Below are 27,756 nucleotides of genomic sequence, written 5' to 3' on the forward strand. Positions count from 1 at the left end.
CAACAAGTGTCAAATCGATTCAGTGAAATTCAACTTTTTTTTGTGCGTTCTAGTGTGTTGATAAAGCTGATAGTGGACCGTAACAATCACGGACTGCTAATTCTGTGGAGGTCATCCTGATGCCAAACAAGTGTAACTTAGCGTCATGAGCTGAAAGAAGGCTGCCTCTGTCATGTGCTGTGTGTCTCAGGCTAACGTGAGCTAAGCTGGCAGGCAGCTGCTAGCTAGCAGGAGTTGTGCATTGATGTATCTATAGTAACATTATGAATGTGCTTTATAGTAGCAAACTCCGGCGGTGCTACAGTTGTTTTGGGTTACTGTTACTGTACTAAAGTATGTTGTATGCTTTTTGCAGTGACTTTGATTTGGACTGTGGTGGCAGAGTATTGCACATAATTTTATTTTGCTTGCGTGGTACCTTTTATTAACAAGCATTTCAATCCAACCTGGGATAATTGAATCTTTAGTAATAGTTTTTGTGCGCACCTGCGTTTAACAATCCAGCTCCCCCGTAGCTCACTAATTAACATGTTATCGTAAGCTAAGCTAGTCACCTGCTGGTTTTAGATTCATATTTACTGCACGAACATTTGAGTGGTGTTAATTTTCTCATTACTCTTGGAACAGACATGATGGGGAAACAAAGTGTACTTCTGAAAATGTTGAACATTGGCTTTAAGGGAGAGGAAATGGAAAGAACCAGAGAGGAGATGAATGAAAGACGGTTTGAGTGTGTTAAGAATAGAAGGATTAAGAGGAAAGGCTCCCCTGGGATCTTTCGGCCTGGACAAGAGGGTCCTGCTGGGACTTTATGTGTATTGATGTGTGTCTGCATGTGTGCATGAGGGCTACAAAGAGCTTTGATTCTCTTATTTCTGTCTGATCCCAAACTGCCCGCTTTGTACCAGCTGCCGTCTGTACCTGACAGCGCAGCCTCCGGAAACCATGCGAGTGAGCAGGAACAAGTGTGTGAGCGGAGGAGGGGTAATTGGCATGTCCGTCTGACTGAAAGGCCCGAGCGGAGTGGCAGTGCCGGAGTGGAGCTGATAACATGGCAATTAAGCCGTGAGAGACAGACCCCCAATCAGCACAGCATGCTGCGGGGACTCGCAGAGACAGGTAGGACTGCAGGGAGAGGGGATCCAGAGACGGGGAAGGACGGGCGAGTGCCCCCCAGGTGTGAGCTAATTTGTCTCGCCGTTTGAATGAAAACAAGGAAGCTCCTGAAGGGCTTGTACCAAACATGCCTGACTGTATTGTGCACACATACCGTTCATTCTCCCACTGAAGACACCTGCTGCTTCTGCTGCTGAGGGACCCTGGGCTTGTCGCATCATTTTTTCCCATCTCTAAGTGCACGCTTTAAAAGGAAGTAGAGTGCTGGCAAAGTTTTGGGTGTGCTTGTTGAAGTAAAGCGTGCAGGAAATAGAGCAGAGTTATTTTATGTCTCCGTTTGATGGTTTCTGCCAGTGGCGGTGCTGCAATTCTACACTCACCTGTCTCTGTAGTATTGCCTATAAGCCTCTCTGTGTGGTGGCCCCCTGCCACAACCTCTACATCTTCTACCCACCTCTTCTGTCTTTCTCACTCATTCTCTCGGGAAAGATTAGAGGCAGCTTCCTGGATCACATCACAACGGAGCACAAAAAAAACTTTAAAAACCTGAAAGCTGTGGGAGATATTTCAGTCGGCTGACAAAAGAAGTAGCGGCACCCTCACCACCATCAGCGCCGCCGCCGCCGCAGCCTCTGCTGTGTTGCTGTTTCTAATCATTCATGCTGCTTGTGAATCTTCAAACTAACTCCCTGTCTGCCGTTTTCATTCCCTCCCTGTCTGTCTAAGCTTCAAATTCATTGCCACATTTCCCTTCTCTCTCTCCCCTGCGCTCCTTTCTCTCTCTGTTTACCTCTCAGCTTCTGTGGAGCATTAACTTTTATCTTTCCTTCCCCCCCACCAGCTCCCCGCCCACCCTATAAGCCTATTTCCTCCTCTTTTTCCCTGCTCTTTATTTCCTTTATCCCCTCATCCTGGTCTCTTTGTGCAGAGGATACAAGGATAGTGTAGAACAGATTATCAACTAACTCCTGCAACGGTCATTTATCCACTTCATTGTTTGCAAACCCCTCTGTGCTCAATAACCTTCGTGTTTTTGCGTATTGGTGCGCGCTATCGACTGCTTGTTGTTTCTGCCACGCTACATTGCTCAGACATTTCTCCTCTTATATGTCACGGAGGTCTACGAGCAGTGATATACATGCAGGAACAAAGTAGGGTACTTGTGCGATGGCTTAAGGACATTCAATAAAGTATTGAGTGCTGAAGCCTTCTACATCCCGTTCTCTCGGCAGGCCGCAGCGTGAGCGCACCCCATCGATTTACCGACCACATGTGACCATCACAATGAACTGTAGTCCACTGCCATTATCATACTGTGTGCGTTAAGTGTTACACAGACTCCGCTGTGTTCACTTTAACCTCCGCAGATGATGGAATCTCCTTGTGGGCAAATCATAATGTGAAAGTAAAAGGAGCTGATTCCTCTATGTTGAGCAGACAGAGCGTGGTGGATCCCTGCCGGACAGTTCTGCAGGCTATCACTGAAGGTATTCGTGAACTCAAAGACCCAGCATGCTTCATTTTACTCGCGTGTATTCCTCATTTTAATTCCTGTTTAGAGAGAAAGGGGGATAATGGCAAAAACCTGTTTTTCTGATTGCTTGAATGAATTTAGGGTTCATTAGCAGACCATCTGGCTTATAGCTCTTGGTTCCAAATGATCGGCTTAAAACGCACTTGAAATCAGAATATTAGATTTTGATATTAAAATGGATGCAGGCATTGCTTTTGTGGTAACATAAATTAAGCTAAACTGCCTAATTCCTGCTGTTAATTTGGTGTGTGCCTTCATCGAGGCCGCAGTGCTTAGTTAAGATGGAAACTGAGTTTTTCAGGGCTTTTATATAATGTACCCAAACAGTGTTAATCCACTCAGACAGAGCATTTTGCCACTCAGGAGCAGCTGTAAACAAACACTAAATATTTAAATAGCCAATCTTATCTGAGCTGAGAAGTTATGCGCTTCTGTTCATTTCATTCCCTCCATTATTTTGGATTGGTTCAGTAGGATACAGAGGCGGTGGTCTTCATGACAGAGTGCTGTTAAGACACTTTAGATCACAGCAGGCATCGAGATTTGAAAGCTGAGGACTAACGTGCTATTTTTATGTGACAGCTGAAATGACTGTGATTCAGCATAATAGAAGAACATAATGCCACATTCTCCCACATTAACTGCTCTGAAACATCGGCAAGTCAAAGTGGGAACATTTGGAAGGGGTGTTTGATCAGTTAACCTCGTGCGTTTAGACTCCGCAGTCTTAAATTATTCAACCAATCAGAGCGGATACAATTAATCATCACCATTATGATGTTTCCTGGTTTTTAAAACATTGACAATATGTCCTGATATTCTATTCCTTCCTCCTCTCTGATGCCTCAATCCATTTGGAAACAGTCTAATTAGGATGGATTTGTCGAAGGGTTTCATTAGCTGTGAATGCTAACGCTGTACGGTGGCTGTGTGTGAACAGATTGATCATGTGATTACTCTGCTAGTTAGGCCGGCTTGTCGAATAATAATTCAATATCTCACGAACAAGATCATGTTAATACACTCTGATGCTGTTTGCCCTTGAAGGTCGCAGCAGTTACAGCTTCATTAGACAAACACTGATGATGATTTTACTAGAATAACCAAAGAGATATAATGCTGCTGTGGATTGACTATTGAATATGCAGCTAACTGCAGCTTGTGTCAATGTTCTTTACATGGCAGAAGCACAGGGTCTAGTAGCTGATTACAATAAATGGCTGCTGTAGTCTGTCTCAGTACATCTTGAGGTTTACCCTTCTCCTTGGGGCTGCACAGTGGTGCAGTGGTTAGCGCTGTCGCCTCACAGCTATAAGGTTCCTAGTTCGAGTCGCAGCTTGCACGAAGTTGGCCTTTGCATGCTGGGTTCCCTCTAGATACTACGTCTTCCAATGGCCAAAGTCCAAAGTCATGCTCGTTAGGGTCATTAGTGACTCCAAGTTGCCCATAAGTGTGAATGTAAATGAAAGGTTGTCTTTCTCTGTGTGTCAGCCCTGTGATTGACTGCCGATCAGTCCAGGGTGTGCCCCGCCTCTCGCCTAATGACAGCTTGGATAGGCTCCAGCCCCCTAATGACCCTGAACAGGACAAGCTAATGGATAAGATAATTTGATGGATGGACTTACGAGAATTGAAAGTTTGTCAAGTTTGCTCCCGAAGTCACAGCCTTCAGTGTATGAATGGGCATAGAATCCTGATTGGAGATGTAAGCCTTTGCCATCAGTGTGTGATTGAGTGTCAAAGGGTGAATGTGACATGTAGCGTAAAAGCGCTTTGAGTGGTCGGAAGACTAGAAAAGTGCTATAGAAAAGCCATTTGGTGACACCAGCTGCCTCGTGACCAAGAACGAAGCTCTGAGAACCATCAGAGTGAACCATAACAGTAAAGCTGTGAGCTGGAGAGCTAAACAATGAGCTGAAACTCGGCATTAAGCTCTGTGGGCCGCGGCAGATTTGGGTGATAATTCTTTGTTAATTCATCGGTACGGGTGACCCCTTTCATAGTGTCACATTGTTTGCAAATTGTCATTGTTATCATAACAATACTGATATGTTGGTCAGCATTGAACATGGTGAATCTTAGTATCAGTGTACCTATATATATATATGATGATTATCAATGTCTCTTGTCATCTTCCAGTTTACTGTCCACCCTTTATGTAGCTTGAGTCGGCAAAGCATCTGCACTAATTACCAGCCTGTCTTATGGAGTATTTCAGATTGATTAAAGCATTATAATCTAAACACATGACCAGGAAACTCCACATCCCAGAACACCAGATAACCACAATACTTGTGTCACAACTCAAATCCTATTACTCCACCTATCTGCCTTTTCCGTCCTCCTCGTGCATTCAACTCTCAGTTATCGATTGTCAGTGAGATCTAATCTGTCCTCCTGTGTCATCTTAAGAGGGTTTGGCTGTGAAGAGGGGAAAACAATCGCATCTCATTTCTCCTCCTCTTTCTCCTCCATGCATTCATATTAACGCTCTGCTCTGAAGCTTAATTTTCCGTCCATTCTCTCCCCTCGTCATGTTGCCCATTTTTCCGTCTTTGTGTTCTGACATTTACCCTGGGCTTCATTCCTTCATCCTCTTAAGAGGGCACGACCATGTCAGACCCTTGTATCCCATCTTCCCTACTGTGTCACTCTTCCTTTTCCTCCTCTTGTGTGAAGCATGCAGTGAGATCCTTTGAGCGGGAGTGGATATGACAGCCAGCGGCCTCGGGTGGAGGAGTAAGGGGGAAGCTGTGTTTGCGTGCGTGCCCGTCTCTGTGTGTGTGGGTTTTATCCAAAGTGATCTGTAATTGTATGTTCTCTGACACCGTGATGGATAATCAATAGATCTGTCTGTCTGCGGAGTTGGAGGATAAAAGTCATCCTGTCCTCGCTGTTGGACCTTCCAGGGTTTTTTTTTTTCCTCACAGAGAAGAGATGAGCCAAGGTCGCCGTGGCATTTCTCATCCCTCTGTGCTCTCGGGCTTCAGCGGGACTTGTACAGTGACTTGCAGAATCATAACAGAGCTCCACCTGTGTGCGTTGCGAGCCGTAATTGCCCTGCATTTTGCATCCAGAATTCATACACATGGCTGCATACACAAACTCTGCAGCTTTATTCCAATCCACTGGCCTAAACGAAAGCAGACAGGGATTATACAGATGTGCGGAAATGCGAGGCCTCTTGCTGGCATCGTGAGTCACATTCGAGTATGCGTGAGCGTTTGCTAACGCACACAATCACACACACAGATTTAGCTTCCCGCGTCTGTGTCCTGATGAGAGTTGGTGTGTTGTCTGCGTTGGATATGTCCGTTGTTTCCTTCCTGCATGTTCCCCTGACACTGATAGTTAGTGAGAGGTAAACCTCAGCCCCAGCCTCTGCGATGGTGTCTCATGTCAAAAGTGGGTAATAGACTGCAATGCATCATGGGAAAAGCCCCCAGGGTTCCTGGGTTTTTATATTTACTTTCTAAGCTTCAACCAGAATCCTTCTTCACCCCCTTCCTTGCTCTTTCAAACTGGAGTAATTTCATGGCTCATTCCTGAGGTTAAGACCAGGTCTGGTGGAGTGGAAGAGTTGTAAATAGCCTCCTGCTTCCACCCCTTATAGAACCAACAAATCTGCTTCATTGCTAGATGTTATAGACATAGGGGGAGCTGGCAGCATTTGTCTGTTGGAAGCTATATTTAGGACGTCAGGTTTAATGTGTGAAGGCATGAAATCACTGCATGATGAAGTTTCACCCCATCGCAGATTACAGAGGAATGAGGATGACTGTGGTTTTTTTCCCCCTCTCTCATCTTTCCTATAAAACTTGGACTGTAAATAGAAATTTTATCTTTTAACTTGAATAAGAGGTGCTCAGCAGGGGAGGGAGGGAGTCGATGCCAATATCATGCTGCTGAAATACACCGTGGCACCCGCTCTGTGACGCCTGAACTAAAGTGGATTAGCCAGACCACTTGCCTCATCTCCCATGCAAGAGGATGAAGCAAACACGCGCCCTGAAGTTGATGCCAAGGTTATGCAAAAAAAACCATCTAACTTCTACTAAAAAGCCAACACAGCATAATAGTCCACACGGACTAATTTAGATCCCGGCGTTTGGAGTCAAATGAGTAATGTCCAGTGATGCCATGTTAATCTACTGTGTGATTTGGCTTGGAACGACCTTCCGTGGCGCCGTACCTCACGGCTTAATTACCTTTTCAAAAAGGGAATACCTCTGAGATTTAGCAGCCACTCCGCACAGCAGATATGCTGCTCAGTCAAGAGGAGGTGATATGAGGCTACACTTCACTGGGCTGAGTCGTTTTGACCTACCTACCCTCTGCGCGCCCACACTGACACACACACACAAACACCTGGCTGACACTTTGCCCTTTATTTTGGCACCTCAAACACCAACAGTTCCTCCTCTTTCCTTCCACTTTCTGTCACCTGAATGTGTAAAGTTACAGATCCCAGAGCTTTTTAAATTTGCACTACATCATATCTACTCCTTTTTCATCCACCGACTGTAACTCAGAAGACATGTCACACTTTTTCTCACTTTTTATCCCTGCCTCCCTCCACGGCTCCCTTCGTCATCCCTCTCCCTCGACTGGAGGTGATAAAAGTCGCCGGCAAAGGCAGCGAGAGATAATACAACAGCAGTTAGCGACAAATAGGACAGAGGAGATTTGGCGGTTGTCCAGGCTGATCAAATGCATGTTGAGACAGACAAGGAAAGGTGACAGATAACCCCTCCTGCCTGCTGAACGGTGAGGATGGTAATCACCCCAGAACGCAAGACATGCAGCTTTAACACGGCTAGATCCACGGCTAAATCCCCTCATTTCTGAATCGTTTAGAATATATTGCATTTTCTCGAAGCTTTGCGGCTAAAAGCAGGCAGCAGATGCATACGATTCAATGTCATTTGAGAAGAGACGTCATTGGAAGGTATGGATATTTAATGGCTTTTGACTGATTCTAAATTCACTGCCGTATCCCGTGCCAGGAGGTCAAGCCAGCCGAGTCCATTTAAGCGCGCAGAACGAGCACTTTGTCTTCGTTTTACGACTGCTGGATGTGGCCAGGTCCGGACTTGTGGCAGAGATTGAGGTTTCATTGAAAGCGGGGAGTCATGATCCTGCATATCTTGATCTTTAAAGTGAGGTCTATAAAGTGTAGGGTGGTCGCCGTCTAATAATTGGAAAGCTCTGTCTTTAACCGCTTGTGAAATGAAGTTGTTTCGTGGTCGATTAACGTGTCTACCCACCTCCTCCTCCTCCTCTACCTCGCTACAGTCTGATCAGTTTAGAGAGAGATAGCTGCTAATTTACAGCCCCACTCTCCCTCTACATTTCTTGTCTGTCTTGCTCTTGCTGTTGCGCTTTTCTCTTGTCTCCTCGTGTGAGATTGGCAGGTCTTTAGGGTCGCGAGGCGCTTAGCTTCCCACGTTCCTTCCTCCTGTCTCCTCCCTCTCAGTCTGACTGGCAGTAATTACACCAGGGCTGGGGTGGGTTTGTCCCGACGACCCCGAAGACCTGCCAACCAGAAAGAGACATGTTGAGAGGGAGAGAGCAAGAAAACACATAGGAAGATACAAAAAAAGCAACATATAGAAGTAGGAAAAGAGGGCGTGCAGAGAAAGAAGGCGGTATATGATGGGAAAGAGGCAGAGAAGGTTACACATCAGTGATTCCTGACAGGCCTTTCTTGTTTCTTCTTCCTTTTTTCCATCTCGGACCTCTTTTTCATTCCTCCATCATGGCTGTGTGAACTCTGTATTCAGCGTTGCTCACTTGATCAGAGCCCCGCGGTTGGAAAAAAGTGTTTTTTTCCCTCCTCCGCTCCTCTCAACGGCATCCAGGTGTTTCCTGCAAGCAGGTCTGTATGGATGGAAAGTGGCTATAAGGCACAAACTGAGGCAGAGATCCGGTTGTATTCCAGGTGTGTTAGTTTAATTGTGAAACACTTCCTTACAAGGGTACATCAGTCTGTTTTGCATTTCTAAATGTATGAATAATCCGGGTAGGCTTGTTTTTTTGCATTATGATGTTTTTACATCAACTACCGCAAAGACATGTGTTTTTTTTCCCCTTGACATACATCTGAAAAAGCGGGGATGTCATACATTAGGAGTCTTGACTTTTAAAGACAGATATATTATGTTCACAAGAGACAGGAGACTGCGCCACTTCTCTGTAAAGCGAGTGTACCCCTCGTGATTGAGGCCAGCCAACTATCAACGTGCCAGGGGATGAAAGATGAAGAGAAACGGTCATCATCAGGAATTAATGGCTTAAAAGTAGGCCAAGTTAACCAACAACTGAGGCGGAGTAATGATGTCAATTTTAAGATAATTGTTGTGGCAGAGTTTAATGTCGGAAAATGGCGAGCCCAAAAAGATCAGGGGCCGGCCGTAGCGCCGCTTAGCCCTGCGGCTAGCCGTGTAGCTCCGTGCCCCGTCCTCCTGTGCTCTCAGCGAGCTTAGCCCGGCCCTCCACACCTTGGTTAAGCTCCTGGGAGTCCCCCAGGAGCTCCCCCTGCCACGTCTTAAAAATGCTAACAGTCTTAGCTAACAGATGGTAACAGAGAAAATCGTACCATAGTCCTTAAAGTGGTGGCTTTCAAGAGATTGACAGTAGTAGTGTTTGAGGATGCTACTAAAGGTATGCCCGTTACCAGAGCTGTTTCAACACAGCTCTATAAATAGACCTCACTTTGATGGTTTATGATTTATTGACATTTTCAAAGGCATTTAATTTAATTTAAATGTGACAATTTAATCCAAAACATATAGAAAACATAATTTTACTTATTTTACTTACTTTTTCAAAAAAAATTGTCTTGAAAAGTGGAGGTCGTCTTATAATCAGGGGTCGTCTTATGTTCGGACCAATACGGTTTTTGGTCTAAGCCATGACTACAGGGCCAAAAATCACCTACAAAAGTAACATATTAAAAAGACAAATGGATGAACGCACTGGAAAGATGTTAAATAACTTCAAACACTGCGTTCAAACACTTCCCATCTCTTTCTTTAATAATCTGCTCTCCAAGGAGGATGGAGGAGCAGAAATTAAGAAGTCATTCTTACGGGATGAAATGAGGCTTTTGGCAGAAATTCTTTTGGAAGAATGCTTTGGCATTGTTCTGTCTTAAAGAGAGTTTTTTCATATTAATAAATGAATGCAAACATTATGATGCCTTGTTCTCCTCTTAGCTCCATCATGAGTAATTCTGTCTCTTTGTCAGTGAGTGAGTTTACATGCACACAAGGAGGTGGAGATTTTAGGGAGAAATCCAGGTAATGAATCTGAGCACTTTACATGAACTGCAGCTTGTTAGCAAAAGTAATCATTTTAATTATAGTTGGTTTTGGATGTTATAGCTCAAAGAAAGAGGCTGTATTTTATTTGTTCTGTGACCTCAGCTTTTGGCACAATTATTTCTATAACTAATGATCCTTCCTGTCATGCTTCATCCGCCTATTATCTGAAGTAGCATGCACATTTGTTCAATCAAATCCTCTTATCATTCATATTACTAATGAGTTTATGCTAGGGTAAGTGGAGCAATGTCTATATTTGTCCCATTTAAATAAACCCACTGCCTCAGATGACCAACCACAGCACAGTAGCTTGTTCAGCCTAATGGCTCTTACAGAACTGTACTCTGACCCGGCTTTGACAACTTATCTGCTTGTCTGTCTCGCGGCTAACGCTCAATCCTGGGAGGAAAGGAAGGAAGAATGGAGAGAATGGGGAAGAAAAGAAATCAAATATTCATGATGTAGGATTTAAATAATCAAGGACTAATCTAGTAAGAGAGATACAATTCCAAAAATCCTGCGCTGCCCCTGTGAATATGTACTCAGAATAATTGGAGATCACAGGAGAGTAGCACTGCTGCCCACTATATCCCCAAAACCGGCATCTGTTTGTATCTGTACGAGAGTCGGCACACAAAGCATGTAATCTGGAGTGAATGCAGCCTGTTAAGCTCTTAGAGGATTTTCAATTATTTATTTTGGGGTACTTTTTTTGGTGTTCCTGTTGCTCAGTTCATGGACAATGTGTATGCAAACCCCTTTAAACAAAGACAATACAAAGTGAAAGCTTATCTGTGTTTGTTCTTCTCTCTCTGTTTGACTGCTTCTGATCCTTATGCCTCCTCTTCTTCCCCCTCTTCTCCTCTCAGCGGCGTCCAGCTTCAGTTTTTGCCGTGCCTCCCTGGAGCACACGCTGTCTGCTGAAGAGCTGAGCTACCAGCTGCCGCGTCGCGCCGGAGGCAGCAACCTGACCTGGCACGACGGCCGCGGCCAGAAGACAGCGCACACGCGCACCGTCAAGCTGCTGCAGCAGCCCGGCACAGAGGGCATCCAGGTATAAAGATGTCCACACAAACAGAGCAGAGCGTGTGGAGGAGTGCATACTCTGCATGTGAATGACCTTCAAATGTTTTTCACATACGAAACAGAATGCAGACCCCTGAAATCGTTAAGGCTGGTACAGCTCAGAATTGGGCAGGTTGGACCGTAACAAACATGGACAGAGAAAGAAGGCTTAAAGGCTCAAGCCATACTTAAAGGAATAAGTGAAGCAATCTGCTGTGAAATTCTTTGCACATAATGTCACTGATTTTGGATTTTCCAGAGGGAGTAGGCCACTGGGTAATCACAGCAGTTTAAGAAAAGAAAACATGTCTTGTTTCTGTCACAATCTATAAAGGAGTTTCCTCTCAAACACACATTTTTGTTGCAGTTCAGCTCTGGTGTTAAGATTCTTATACAACAGTTGGTTCCAACCAAGTAATCTGATTGGACCAAGGCAGCCCTGAGTGCTGATATAGAGCACAGGGAGTTTTAATATTTATCACTCAGCTTCTGGTGTTCTAAATACCACTTATTGAAGACGGGGTGTTATGCTGTTTCACATTTTAAGACATATATATAATGTTACAATGTTAGATGTCCAAACTAAACGTGGGTGAAGTTTCGAATCTGCAGGTAAAAGTATGTTGGAGTAATCCCCTTCAAAAAAGTCACAGTCTGCAGGCTGCTGTGAATGCCAGGTTTCAGTCAGACTTCTCCAGACACTTCACTTTGTGATGTCACAAAGTGGAGGAACTCTATATTTGGGCATCTGCACGAGACACAGCAGAACTTCCTGCCCCTGGCACAGTTCAATGACATGCCCGCCCAGCAGCTCAGTCTGCCTTAGAAATGTTTTTCACTCCACCACTCTGCTCAACGGCTCTGCTTGTCAAGTCGGCCAATCAAAAGAAAGCAAGCTTGTAGGGACGGGGTCTCTTAAAGAGACAGAGCTGACTGAGTCGTTTCAGGCAGAGGCTGTTTGAGGGCCTGCACAGAGCACCAGTGTGAGTTTTTTCTAGCTGTAAATTATGTTAAGCTACTCCACAGGTATCACAGAGTGAAATATGAAGCTTGAAGGTAGCATAAAGCCCACCTTTAATGTTGAAAGCAAATGGTCATTGTCTATATTGTAGTAAACTTTGCACCACAAAGATGGACATATTTCGTACACACAAAGTAGTAAGTGTGCAGGAAAATGTTTGTGTTGCTTGAAAACAGTCTTGTCAGAGTCGAGCTGCAGAACTAGTTATGTTGGAACAAAATTAAAGAGTAAATAACCAAAAAAATATAATAATCTGTTGTTTGCTTATAACTTTTCACTTGTATATGCTTCTTGTAGAACTGTTGTATGAAAGCAATATAAATAAACACCTTCCTTAAAGGGAGGGTATTATGCTCATTTCAAGTTTCATATTTCACTCTGTGATACCTGTGGAGTAGCTTAGCATAATTTACAGTTAAAAAAACTCCTAATTTTTCTCACACTGGTGCTCTGTGCAGGCCCTCATACAGCCTCTGCCTGAAACGAGTCAGTCCACTCTGTCCCTTTAAGAAACCCCGCCCCTACAAGCACACACATGATTGGCCAGCTCTCCGAAGCTTTGAGGCTGCATTTTACGACGTCACAAAGTGATTACTCCAGCATACTTTTACCTACAGATTTGAAAACTTCACACACGTTTAGTATGGACGTCCAACATTGCAAAATTATATATATGTCTTAAAATGTGAAACAGCAACTTGAAGTTGAAATTTACTAAGCGCTATCTTATCATTATATTAGAATATAACAGATAGTTTCTCCAGTTTTGTGGGCTTTATAAACACAGTGATCATCTCAACTCATTACCCAGAGTACAACATAACTTATTTTATGTTGTAACATAAGTTCTGATTAATTAATGTTGTAGTTGACGTATGGTTTTGTATTAAATTGCATCACTGTGGTAGATGAAACTTTTTTTTTACAGTAGCTTAGCAAAGAAAACATTATTTCCCTTGAGGCGAGCTCTGCTCTAATTAAATAAGGTCCAGTGTGAATTAGCTAGCAACTCATAAAAGTTATGTATGTTTTAAAGCAGTGGCTCAAACTATATAAAAGAGTGTTGTAATGAAGCCCTCAAGACTCGGGAGCAGAAAAAAAAAGCCATGTGTACACTGTGGCAGATAATCTGTTAATATCAGAGAGACGAGACAGAACATGAGTGCATCAACGTCTGTGCTGCATCTCTAGCTGTCAAACCTCAGAGCTATCAGGGAGTCTTAATTGTTAAATCTTGTACATGATGTAGGCTGGTTGTTGTAAGATTACCACCAGGGAGAAAAGGGTTATGTAATATACTGAAGTAGTAGTATGGGAAATGTTACCTCTCTACTTGTGATGTAAGAGTGCTTGTATGAAGGAGCACATACTCTCAGAAATATATATTTAATGTCCTGCTCACATGGAAATCTCAATTATTCTCCAGATGTGTTTGTTTCCCAAAAGCTCAGCAGTAGCTTTAAAAAGAATTGACTGGTATAAACACTGGATACACAGCTGTAAAATGTAAGCATAGCAGCACACATTGCTCTCGTGCAAAAATCAAATCCCATCTGTGCAGCACCAGAGAGGCAAAACAAAGACGACCATCATCTATTTTAAGGCTTTCCGCCTGTGTTTGACCTGAAAGCACATGACACGACAACCTACTCTTTACATGAAAGACAGCAGATAGCACAGCTGAGGTCATTTGTTTAGTCTCCCCACTGCCTTTTTAGACATTTTGCTTCTGTGAGGCTGTAAGATGTACATATGCACTGCTACAATGCTCAATAATTCATAAAAGAGTGCCCCCTCAGCTATAAAAGCTATAAAAGGCTTAATAAAAGACGAGTGGGAAGCTGTTTCCATGTGATTACACAGAGACTGGATAATTAAACCTCCGCTATACCATGAGAAGTTAGGCTTATCATTTCCTTGTGGCAACAAGCCTCCTAATGCATAATTCAACAACTGGGGGAGCAGTCCAGCTCTCTCTGTGATGTGTGTGTGTCTGTGCATTCACAAAATTTGTCATTGTCTACTTGTGCATCTGTTTCTCTGTGTTTATGGGCATGCATGTGTGTGTATGTGTGTGTGCAGGTTTTGTGGACTGATGTGTGTGTGTCCAGCTCTCTCAGGAGTGATGATTAGATTATTCTCCATTACACCGGTTGTGCACACATCAGCTGTAATGAGGGAGCCGGTTAAGTGAAACACAGCCCGGCTTCTGTATATAAGAGGGGACCTGGGGAATCTTCCTTATCTGTTTAACGAAGCTAATATAACACATTGTGCTCCTATGCAAACTCCTGTGCACGCACACACACATATGCAAACACGACTAGGTAGAAGCAGACTAGATGGTCGGGGTGTCAATGCATATATAGCTATGGCTGTCATAGTCAAGATCTACCAGCATGTTTTTGCTGTACTGACATAGTATAGGGACACCTATGATGAGGATGCACATTTTTTTCAAATTCACAATGTATTTTTCAGCATTAATCACTTATTTTTTCAAAGAAACAAACACAAAAAAATATCAGGTGGTAAAATATTGTTTATGTCCTGTAGAGCGATCCTAGACACAGAACGAGGCTAATTTCTGCACTCGAAGGTAAAAAAAAAATGGCACTCAAAACTTCAATTTAGTGACACATTTCTTTGATTGTCCTTTCACATTTCAATAAACACAGCAACACCTTTGTGCTGCATTCAGGCTCATGAACAAATTTGTCACTGGTGGACAACTATTGTGGGCGGTTTAACGAGTGGCTCGCTCTCTTCCTGTTTTAGAGTAACAACAAGCAGCGTTAAGAACTCGACTCAGTATTAGTAAATGACATGACACGTTTGCACAAACAGTACGTCTAAGACATAAGTTAAGTTTTGAGCTTGTGATGAAAAACAACAAAGTGGCGTTCATCAGGACGGCTACGTATTCTCTTAATAGCTACTGTAACTATGACAACCACAGGCACATTACACCAGTTAACACGGTCACTCGTTGAGCTGAAACACCGCTCTCTGTTGTTTACTCTTCCACTCTGCCGCTGCAAGGTAGGCGCTCATAACATGACATGCCAGCTCTCCCAAAAGTGAAGCCAAAACCTCTCAAACTCCCCCTGGGGGAGAGGCTGTTAGTTTCAGGAGCACTTGATTTCATATGCAGCAGAGTTTTATACAGGTGGAGCATGCATTTTAAACGCCAATATTGCCGTAAGTTAATTATTTAGTCGTGAGAAGCCAAAATCCTAATAGGGATTATTATTCGATTAATTGTGCAACCCGAATGACAGCATATGACTTGTCAGAGGAATTACAGGATACTTACTTATTTGTGTTGTTACATTGCAGCAGGTGGACCTGTCCTGTATGCAGACCTATCTGCTCATAGGATTTTTCCACACAATGACTTCAATGCCATCCTTTAAATTGGCTGTTGTTTAGGTAGCCAGATGGGGTGAGGGGAGGGGGTTTGTGGGTGGCTTATTTTGCTGTCTGACACACAGCTTGTGGGTGAGCCTTTAGACGAGGTTGGGGAATAGGTGGAATAACAGAGACGCAATTTAGGTACTAACAGCAGCCACTGCCTTTTTCCCTATATCAGAACAGAGCTTATACAGGAGACGAGGCCCTTATTCTCTAAATTGTCGCGCTGGGTGGGCGAAGGAGAAAGATCAGTCTGTGGTTATTTTACCCTTCTCATTACAGAATACAGCGGCTGACCTTTTCAGATGACATCAACACAAAGCAGTGAACTGAAGTAAAGAAAACACACAAACAGACAACACAGAGGATTCAAACTTTGACCACAGTTCGTAAGGAACGGAATGACTTTCACCTTTAGATTTTAAGGGGCGGATGTCTCTAGTCTGCTCATTATTTCAGCCATCAATCAGATGGCTATATGGACTCTGGACTATTAGTTCTGATTGTCCTGCTGATCTGCCACTAAATCTTCATGACTGCAGACACACCAACATATGTCACAAGTATAACTTTTATTGTTATTGTGTATAAACCTGCCAAATCGTCATCTTCCGCTGTGTATGTTTAGCGCTAAAAATAAAACATTAGCATGCTTACATTAAGACAGCGAACATATTATCATAATGCTTCTCATCAGCACGTTGGCATTGTCATATCATGTTAGGATGCTGCTATTAGCATTAGCTCAAAGCGCTGCTGTGCCTAATTACAGCCGCGCAGAGCTAGGAGCACTCTCTTGATACATTTACATCTCTTATAATCGTTATTATCTTCCCAAGCCAAAGTGTTAGGCAAATGATTTAGTCTTATTGATTTGCAATTTGGCCAGTGTGGGCGGTGGAGCAGCTGTCCTGGTTTTAATAGAACCATTGAGACCGTCCTCACCAGACAGACGACAGCATGGCTTGTTTGCTTGAAACCTTATGTTTTAACTGACAAGTGCCCTCATGTGCAAATAACGATTATCCTCTCTCAGAAGGAGAGGCGGGTGTCGTATGATTTTAACACTAAAAGGCAGCACAGGTTTCTTCCATCTTTAACCTGCACCTTTTAAGGATTGTTTTGCCTCAACTGAACCAAACTTTGGCCATAAAGGTGGCAGATATACATCACTATAGGTTTATCCTCGCTGTCATCCCGCTGATGGGAGTACCAGATCACAAAAAGAGCGTATAGGTTGTTTTGGCAGGCGATGATGAATTATGTAATTTGTTGTTCAGGTATGAAGGGTTGCTGATAGCTAAGCCGGTGTTGTGATGATGCAGGGCAGAAGAGGGGTTTGAAAGACACAGCAGAGGAAAATAAAGGAGCTGCAGGGCAGTGAGGCAGAAATGCTTTAGACTGTATCGTCCTTGTCCTGCCCCTCGGTGATGTGTTGCTCTGTCCGAGACACATGTTTGACTCTTGCTAAATAGAGAGCTTTGTGAAAATCCCATCTGGCCCTTTGTCCTCCCACTGAGCGCTCGCTCACATTCGCACGAGTGCGAGACATTTACAAACTCTGAGTCCTGAGGACAACCAAAGGCAGAGTAGTAAAAACAGCTAACAGAGGCTGGCAGTTCACACACTCGCACACACTCTCTTTCACAGGCACAGTCGAGTATACACTCAGAAAAAGCTCACAAATAAACATTTTCTGAATCACAGTGACACAGTCAAACACTCTTATGTAGAGGCTAGACAGAGCAGTGGGAGACACAGGGGTGCTAAATGATGCAGCGGAAGCTGCCAGGGACAAGGGGGAGGATTCGGTGTTACTGAGGGATAGGATGAAATGAGAAGTGGGGAGGAGAGGTGCAAAGGAGACATGAAGGATGAAATGTCAGGATGTGTCAGGGTCTTTGGGAACGGAGAGACCGATTGAAGATCTGATTCGATGATGACAGCCGAGCAAGAGATAGATCGGGGCAGGAGATGGGGAGATAGACAGAGAGAGTTGTTCGCTTAGACAGACGAGCATACAGAGAAGATAGAGGAGGAGTGTTTAGCATCCTGTGGAGAAACAAAGTGACAGCAGGGAAAGATGTAGAGCAGATAAGAGCAGGCAGGTGTTGGCTGCAGTACATGATTTATAGATTATAGATTCACTCACTCAAGTACACGCACACTTCAACACACACTCACGGTTTTACTGCTAATTGGCGTAGCATCATTGATCAATCTCAGGCAGGGCGTGGATGTGCGGAGACAGAGGCAGGCATCGGAAGAGAAGTGTTATCGGTCACAAAGAGTGAGTTTTAAGGATTCCCCACGCTCCCCTGACTTCCAGCTAATCCCCGGTTTAGCTTCACTGAGAGGCAGGGCACACACACACACACACACACACACACACACACACACAGAAACACAGGCTCTTAAATGGACAAAAAAAGTAGCTAGGTGCACATAAGTCAAGGCAGAAGAGAGATCGAAGGGAGGAAACGAGAAAATAAAGGGAGGACAGGGAGATAGGGAGGAAGGTGTCATGCAGGGAGAGAGTAAAATTTATGAGGAGCAAGTAGAGGAGGGGGGGTTAGAGACATGATGGAACAAAGTAAGCACGGAAGGACAAATAAGCTGTTCAAGGATACAAACAGAATGATCAATAGAGAAGTGCAGCGAAGACAATCAGAGTGTGTGGAGAAGGAAAGGAGGGAAGGATGTGAGGAGGAATTACGAATTAGTCCGTATACATTTTTCAGAACTTATTAAGTGTGATTGTTTCCAAGTTAGAGTATATTTCAAAGGGATAGGTCAACATTTTGGGTTAATAAGAGGGTTGGTATATGAGAGGATTGAAACCACTTTCATATCTGTCCACTAAATATAAACACAGCAGCCAATTAGCTTGTAGCTTAGCATAAAAGGCAGGAAACAATTGGCTTCATTGTCATCTTTTACCAGCACCTTTAAAGGCCACTGAATATGAGGGTTGTCATGGTAACCGCATGTCCGCAATACCGCGGTTATGTGACGCCAACCATGGAGTGGACCCAGTGACCGTCATCACCACTTATTTTTAAATATAGACCCAGTGATGTTGCTAGGTACGCTTCCAGCGTCTCTTACGCATTGAAATGTAAAGGGAAGCAGTACACTTACTACCCGTGCGTCCAAGGGAAGCACCTCATCTTTCCCATATAGAACATACATTATGAGCAACAAAAGTTTGAAAATCACAGTAATCATCAGAAGAAACCTTGCTGTCAGTGCACTGCTGTTTCAACCCTCTGCATATCTAATCGGCGCAGACTAGCCCGTCTCGCGGCATGCTAGTTTAGCCGCTACAACAATAAGTAGCCCGTCACCAAGGATTTCATTTTAACAAATTAGGATACGAACTTAGTAGTGATAATAAACTCGCCTCTCCACCGCTCATGCTGTGTTCACTCGTGTCAATAATTACCGTCACAGCCCTACTAAATAATATCTTGATAGTGTAATATGTAAATGAATGAATGCTAATTTTATAACCCTCTGACTGAGCCTGGCTAGCTGTTTCACCTTGTTTCCTCCATGCTAGGCTAAGCTAACCAACTCCTGCCTGTAGCTTGTTATCTGCTGTGCAGACATAAGAGTAGCATCAGCCTTTTCCTCCTACTCTCAGCAAGAAAGAATATAACCGTATTCCCTTAAAAGTGGTGAAGAAGCACACTCATGCATTTTGATGTTAAATCCAGGTTATATAAAGATTAAGGCTAAATACACTTAATTTTGGCTTAATGTCCCAGCTCTTTCAGTGCTGATGATAACATATCTACTAGGTTTCCCCCTTTTCTCTCCCCCCTCACTCTCCTCCACCTCTCATTAAACTTCCGCTCCATATACAGTCTCGACTTTGCCTATGCCTGGCCTCCCCTCCAGCTCCATCTCTTCCCCTCCTCTCCTCTCCTGTCCGTAATAAATGAGGGAGCTCCTCCCGCCGGACAGAAGTAGGTCTCGGGAGGAGTGGGGGAGGCAGTAAAGGGTGAACGGGGACGACAGAGAGCTGGGCAGAGGAGATACAGCCTGATAGATGGCCGAAGAGCGGTGCAAAAGGAGCGAGGGAGGGAGAGGAGAGAAGGAGGGATGATGGGGAGCCATCGGTCTATTTCCCTTCTGTCTGGCTTTTTGATGATGACGGCCATTACTCACTCAAAGGCTACCCCACTCCTCTGCACACTTTTCTCTATCTTTAGGTTGTTCTTTGACCGCCTTTGTTTACGCTCTCTATCTGACTATCATCTGCGTAGTTCAGTTTTTCAAGACATATACAGGACAGTTGTGAGTCATTAAACTTGTGCACAAAAGTCTGTTTCTGCTGTCCTGATTTGTTTGGAAATGATGCCTCAGTGGATCTAAAGTACTCTATTGTATATCTTCAGTGTTGATGCAATAGCTTGTAGTTTAGTCACTGAGACAGTCAGGTCATTATCTTGGAAGCATACACACACTGCTTATTAATATGTATACATATAGGTCCCTGGATTAATATAAATCTGCCTGCTAAGTCTTTAACTGCCCTCTCTGTGATAGTGTTGGTTTATGTGTTAATATTATGGGCTGTAGATCCAACAGGGAAATCTTATCTTGCTCTCCTCTCTGGTGTGTAAAGCTAGAAGTTGATGCGTGTCACTGTTGGGGAAAAGTACAGTTGCATAAAGTGAAGTATTGACGAGCAACAAGACACCACAAATGTGTGGTGCCTATGAGTTGTGCACATCTCCTGTTGACATATGAGTCCTCTTCAAAGTCATGTCAAATGCTTACACAGTATGACATGTTTTAGAATATGTGTTGGCCTATTTCTAGTTCCAATACAGAAAAAAGCAATGGAAGAAAAATTGACCTTTGTACAGTTCCTTTACCTTCACAACAACCACAGTCGTGTCCTGTGGTCTCGATCCATATAACATAGCATGAAGACCGGAAGCAATGGGAAAAATCTTCAGCCTTTGCCATTATTATGCTAAGCTAAGCTAAGTGACTGCTGGCTCTAGCATCATATATTCTGTACAGACATCTTTCAATCAGAACCAGCCTCAACTTTTTCAGCAGTTTGAGCTACAGTAGCTCTTCTGTTGGATCTGACCACACGGGCCAGCCTTTGCTTCCTGTCACTGGTTCACCAGTTTTTCTTTCCTTGGACCACTTTTGGTAGGTCCTGACCACTGCAGACCGGGAACACCCCACAAAAGCAGCTGTTTTGGAGATGCTCTGACCCAGTCTTCCATCACAATTTGGCTCTTGTCAAAGTCGCTTGAATCCTTGCGCACGCCCATTTCTCCTGCTTCCGACACATCAGCTTTGAGGACAAAATGTTCACTTGCTGCCTGACATATCACACCCACTGTCGGGCCATTGTAACGAGATAATCAATGTTATTCACTTCACCTGTCAGTGGTCATAATGTTATGCCTGATCGGTGTATATTATAGAATAAAACATGTAAATTTAGCACCCAAATAAACTCCTCTTGACCTTGAAAAATTGAATCCTGCTTGTTTGCTGTGAATACAGACCTCTTCTGTTAACTTTTGAGGCAGCAAACTGCACTTCCTTTTACCACTGACTTGCTCTAGACAAAATCTTTTTGTCTTTTTGTCTTGTTAATAAAGTTAATGATTGATCAGGCATTTGCACTCCTCACTCTTCAGATTTTCTTAACGATGTATAAATGAGTACTACAGATATTAAAGGGATTTAATCTGCAGGTTTGCAACTTCACTGCAGAAGAGGGAGTTCTTTTACCCTCTCTTGTCCACACTCAATCATCGCAGGAAAGAGCACTTCTACACTTCCCCAACTCAATCACAATTAATGATGGTTGGGGCAAGCAGTAAATTTGGGTTATTAAAAATTGCTTCAGCGCTCCATTGAGTCAGGTTAGAAGTATGTGTGTAATTAGGAAACAAGCAAACACACTGGAGCGGAGAAATTGAGTTGTTTTCAATTAAGGCCTACAAAGCAGAACACCCTTAAAGCCGGTACACCAGGCAGAACCTGATAGGGCTGATTGGTGCTCAAATTGACAGGAGGAGATCTTATTACAGCAGCAAAGATGTAAACTGTCGTCTATCACATATTGAGGTGTGAATGTGTTCTGGGAGCTTGTGTCATTAGCGAGAAAATCAGCTGGGAGAACCCTGGATATTAAGCTTCAAGAGTGTTTGCTAGTTGCATGTGTGTGTATGACATTTCAGCATACATAATCCCATTAAATGCAGTCAGTTATGGAGAGGAACGTTTGGCAGCGGTTCTGTGTTTTGCTGTTGAAAATCAGCCAAAGCTTTTGTTGTAGAGTTGGCTCAGTCACGGCATGAATGAATGGATTAGATATGAGAGTATGACCCATGAGAGAGGGACAGAGAGAGCTGAGGGGACGAGGAGTGGTTGTGTTTTCTGTCCATATGAACCGCTTGTGACTTTATTAATGTCTGTATTAATTCCCCGCACATGGCCGTGACAAACAAAAGAGAGCCGGCTGTCTGACATCGCGCAGGGTCAGAGGAAGGTGTCTGAGGAACAGAGAAAGAAATGGAGTATGAGAGGAATAAAGATGTGCTCACATAGTTGAAAAATATGGTTGACGGTTCACAATAATGCGGTGTTGACTGCATAATGAAGGTACAACTACCTCCACACCATGCACAATACAACGCAACAAATGCTGTTTATAGAATGTAATTACTGTATCAAGATATATTCTTGACATATAGAAAGTAAGGAGCCACATTGTACGGAGTTTGAGACCGGTAGGATGTGAGAATATTTGGTAAAGCAGTGGAAATATCATCCGTCTCTCTAAATTAGGGCTGAGAGGTGAAGAACAGGGCGCTCATTTTTAATCAAAGTACAGCATCTGTTTTCCCTTCTATGCCTGCAAGCTTTTACACCTTATGTTCGCTGGTAATTTGGGTCACATTTCAGCTCATTATGTGAATTTCATCTCTTTCACGCAGCATAATCTTTTCAAATTTGTGAGCTGTTAAGGGTAACATGTACATTTATGGCCTGTACCTGTGATGAATGAGGAAAAAGCCAACAGGCTTTATAAGACTCCATAGGCCCTTAATCTACTGCTTCCCTTTACAGGACTGTATCTGCACTCTGCATCCTCTGTGTGTAATTCCCCAGACGACCAGAAGGGATTTGGTTGCCAACTGCGGCATTAGAAAACACTATCCAAGCTAATTTGATACTAATGAGAAAATCCAGCATGTAGCATATTTACGTGCAGCAATTACAAGGTGATTATTAAAAAAAGCAATGTTCCAACTTGTCGTATAGTACCTCGTGAAATTAAAACACACATACACACCCACACTTACCGGCTCCGTCTTACTAATACCAAACACAAACTCATGCCACAGTGCGTGGATGAAACACCCCCTCCAATGAAAGTTGAGTAAGTGCCATCTAGCAGTGGTGTGACTTCATTCCTGTATTTTCTGCCTTCTGTAGTCTTTAGTCGACTTCCTGTGCAGCTTCTTTACATAACCAAGGTACAGGAAGTTCGGTTCAGTTTAGGCTGCTTAAGGTGCTTTTTGACCAAAAGTACTAGGAACCATTTTTTCAAGGAACTTAATGGTTCCTGTGGCCCATTGTTGTCTGCGGTTCCACAGCGGATTAAAGACCAGGGAAGATTGAGCAAATCAGGCAAGTGACGTTTGAAGAAGCGATACAAGTGACTGCACTGCACCGCCAGTCCAGTAGGTGGCAGTAAGAAGAAGATGAAGGCCATAAAACAAAGAAAATGCCATAAAACGTGACGGATGTGACGGACGTAACGGACGTGACGGCGTCATCATTTGTACGACACTACGGTTAGCCTGTTAGTATGGAGGAGATTCAACGTGTGCTGTTTTTGATGCAGTCCACATGTTAAAGTGTCCCTCCCCTCAGCATCATACTAACCACTAATTGCTTCAATAGCCGTCTGTGTGAGTGACTTAGATCAGATCCTGATGGGCAGATTGGCTTCTTGTTTGTCAGCCACATGAATGAATGTTCCAGTGAAAGGGTGAATGTGGCTGTACTGTAACATGCTTTTAGTGGTAGTCTGGCACAATTTAAGTTCAGTCCATGGAACATTTACCATAAGCAAACAAGTGGGAACATGTGCTGTGCGGTTGTCTAACCCTTGGCATTGCCACAGAGGCGACTCGAAAGCGTCTCATATCATCCCTAGAACAAGGTTATTGACAGAAGTAAATTACCATACAGATTAAAGTAATGCAAAGATGGCCTCTACACTTAACATGTCCATTTGGTGTTTTTATATATATAAATATATATAGCTTTAAAACTGCAGTTTAGCAATAATGGTCTCTAAAATCCAGATTCTAAGGAACTCGTCCTTTCATCTTGCAAAGAAGAACCAAGCTAAAACAAAGGCTATCAGAAGAGAAGCTAGTTGTAGCTATGTATCATTATTTTGCAAGTTAGGTTTTAACTTTTAACAGAGCTGGCGATTTGAACCAGGGTTTTTCTAACATTAGAAACCCATTTTAAGGGGCGCTGGTTTCGCCTCCGTCTTGCAGCCCTTTGATGCATGTCATCCCCACTTTCTCCACCCTATATTTCCTGTCGCTCTTCACTTTCCTAACAAATTGAGGCAAAAAAAAAGTTACAAATGTAGACACGCAGGTGGCTCACCATTACATTTCTAACGTATTAAAGCGACACTTAGAACACATTGACATTCTGATACTACGACTTGAACAGAGCTGCAGGCACGCAACTGATCTATTCAAGATTTAGAGGCGGGGTCTATTTCCATATTTATAGATCCATGCATACTAAATGAAGGCAAAGGAATACTATAATAAAATACCATCCATTTTAAGCATTAAACTTCTAAATAACTCTTTTTGATGAGCATAGATGAGTTTCAAGGGGTTTAGTTAAAGCTAGGAGAGGAACTTTAACTTTTCTGCTCTTTGTGTGTTGCAGCTGCGTCCGGGCGAAGCCTTCACTGTGTATCACACCAGTCCTACTCTGTCCAGTCTGTCCAAACCTGTGGTGCTGTGGACTCAGCAGGACGTCTGCAAGTGGCTTAAGAAACACTGTCCTCACAACTACCTGACCTACGTAGAGGCCTTCTCCCATCACGCCATCACAGGTACGTTACACAAGATTTAGTTTAATTTAAGTAGAAACTATTTATAGTCGTCTATATAGATATTGTACATGTTCTCTGACCTCCGCTCCTTTAAGAAGCCCAGCAGTGGAGCTGCTTTGACATTGCAAACCAAAGCCATAAAAGGCTTACCAAATGTCACACAAGTTTTATTTTTAGGTTGGTGGTTCCACGGCTTAGCCTTTTCAACTGGAAACAGGTTTACACCCAAATCTCTGCAAAGGAGATTTAAAAGGCATTCATGTGAGGTAACAAAAGTAGTGCAGCCTATTTTTGGAGAAGAAAGGAAAAGCTGCGGAAAAAATGGTGGGTTATCGTGTTTCAAGTTCAAACAACACACACACAGGGGCACACATACACACTTTTATTTGTTGCAAACCCTGCCCGATGCATGCAGTTGCATGTACACAGAAACCACAACACCAATAGACACACATGAGCAGGTTTAACAAATGGGAGTTTATTCACACACATCCCCAGCTCTGACAGAGCAGACGGCGGAGCTGTTTATTTTTTAGTGTCTTTCTGAGAACAGATTGTTGTTCTGCGCTGTAAGGTCAGCCACCACTCACTCACATTTGCATGCACGTGCACATGCAAACAGAAGCATGCATGCACACTGGCTTCAGGGTTAACAATGCTGCCAGCGTCATAGTTACAGCAGCTCTGATCTGATCATTTTTATTTATGTATTCTCCGACAGAGAGAGGCAGAGAGGCTTAGATCCTATTATCCTTATTTATTCACTCACTGATGTCCAGCTGGATTCCATGCTGCCTGTGTTATTAGCATCTGTGTTTTCTTGTGCAAATGTTGGTTGAATATGTCTTTTTGTTGTCGATGCATATGGCCAGTATCAAAGATCCACATCAATAAGTGATCTACATACAGATCCTCAGAGTTGTTCACACACAAAGGGATGTCTGTTCTCAGCAACAGTCGAGAAATGGATTCTGCGTCTGTATCATCTGAGTTCAGTGACCCAAAAGTAATTGTATCTCTCTCAGTCTCTCAGTGAGGGCACCATTACAGTGGGAAAAAAGCTGCCTGGGGAGATGAGTGCAGATTCTTGACTGTCTCTTGCTTTTACATTTATTTGTGTGTTAAGATTCATGCTATCATCTTTTGGCTTGTTTATGTTCTCTGCATCCTGCCTGTTTTTATTGCTGTGAAGTAGGAATGATTTAGTATCATTTGGGTGGCGGCAAAAGCAGGAAATAGACTCACAATCCAAACATAGACTCAGCCTGTGTTTGCATTGTGGTTTTCTTTCTGTTTGACAACACAGGAGTGTTTGTGAAGCTTTTGACGACTGAAGTATTTGTGATTTCTTCCCCTAATTCAATCTAAGAATAAATATTCATTGATAAAGCGACAGTTGATTGCCTGATCAAGCAGACTATATCTGATTTTCTCTTTGGAGCAGGCAAACATGGTATTTGAATTTCCTTATTCCAGAGAGAAATGTTGTACTTCTTTACATTTATTTACAGCTGTAGTAACAAATTACTTTGCAGGGGAAGGTGCTCAATATGTGATGATTCACAATTCAATGTCAATCAATACACTACCTGAATGGAATGCAGGAATCTATGGTGTAAATGTATATTTTAACATTTATGTAACTTCTGCTAAACAGCGGCCACTATGGCCAGAAGTGGCAATTGCAGGACAATAGTAAACGCAGTGTAAAAATGACGTGTACCTTAGCACCAGTGAAGAAGATCCATACGTCAGTGAACCAACTGTAGTATGCTAACATTAGCCACCAAAAGCTACATGCTACAAAGCCAAATAAGGCTGTAGCATAGACTCTATAAGAAGATAGACGACATGACAGCTCCCTAAAAGTGAAGCCAAAACACTTTGAGCGCCCCCTGCTGACTGGCTGCAGTATAGGTCATAAAGCCCACCTCCTCCATGTTAACAGACATGGACTCAAACACGGTGTCTGTTATAGTTAGTTCTTATCATGCTGATTTATGTCCAAGTGTTAATTTTTTCTGACAAGTTTATTTTTGATTAGTTATTTGATGCTGTCAAAAGGATGATTGACAGCTCTGTTGACAAATCCGACTCCTGCAGCCGATCCGTTCCAGAGTAGCAGAGTAGAGGAGGAACGGTGAGAGGAAACGTAACTAAAACAATCACTACAGTAACTGACGTTTACATACATACAGCAGAGTGTTACACTCAATACTGGCAGAAAGCTAAAGTCTAACGCTTGGCAGTGGAAACATTGGCGTGGTGTGTATGTGATTAAGTAGACGAGACCCTCTTTTGACCTGGAATCAATAATGTGATCTGTATCAAGATGAATTTTTAGAATAACGACACCTGATCTTGGTCTAGCAATAATTCTGGGGGTTATTGTTGTTTACGTCCAGCCCATACTGTCAAAGGAAATTGCAAACAAGGCTGTAGGTCCGTCGGGTTCTAAGTGAGCTGCTGTACAAATACTTTCTCATGACTGCAGCCTGAAGAGATTAGATACAGATGATCAACAAGTAACCTCCAGATGTGTTCTTGCTGACTGGATTGCATTCTAGCTGCTGATGTATGCATTTACAGCTTTCATTTATATCCTATTTCCTTATCAAGGTTATACATCCAGATTCAGGTCACACTTTTATAGCAGGAGATACAGTCAGGTATAGTTCTAACCCTAACCCTTATAATAAATGTGGCTACAGGGATACGCTCTGTATACAAGCAGAAGAAAATGTAATACAGTACAGGCCTTTGGGACAGCACGGGCTGCATTGGTCTGCTATCAAAGCTTTAATCTAAAGGTTGTTCTTTTATAAGGAAGTCTTTACCTTCCTCCCACTTGGAATGCTTCTCAGACCGTTTTAAGTGTCATTATTGTACTAGCCCGGGCAGAACTGCGGCCCGTTCGCCCACAGACATTGTTAATAAGCAATTTATTTTGAAGCCAAATTGAGAGAAGCGATCTCTATTGAGGCGGCTTTTGTTTTGGTGTCTCTTTTCTCCCTCTGACAGCACTACTTTCCCTATCTGCGGGCAATTATTAGGGGCTGTATTAAGTCTGTCTGAGGGGAATTGATTTGAGCTCCATTCATCTGCTTTGTCTCATTTGTACACACATGCACAGATACAC

At 43.2% G+C, this 27,756-nt stretch overlaps 1 protein-coding gene across 1 annotated transcript in view; it reads left to right on the forward strand.

Annotated features, from left to right (window-relative positions):
* Positions 1-27,756, forward strand: part of samd10b (sterile alpha motif domain containing 10b) — a 52,959-nt gene that overhangs the window by 11,116 nt on the left and 14,087 nt on the right. Inside the window, exons 2-3 of the mRNA XM_069660601.1 lie at positions 10,845-11,029; positions 24,449-24,617. Coding sequence (XP_069516702.1) covers positions 10,845-11,029; positions 24,449-24,617 — 354 coding nt within the window. The remainder of the gene's footprint in view (positions 1-10,844; positions 11,030-24,448; positions 24,618-27,756) is intronic.

The sequence above is a fragment of the Semicossyphus pulcher genome, unplaced genomic scaffold (assembly GCF_022749685.1).
Source record: "Semicossyphus pulcher isolate SPU_LCO1_2020_fin unplaced genomic scaffold, fSemPul1.0.p SCAF_13, whole genome shotgun sequence".
Classification (NCBI taxonomy): Eukaryota; Metazoa; Chordata; class Actinopteri; order Labriformes; family Labridae; genus Semicossyphus; species Semicossyphus pulcher.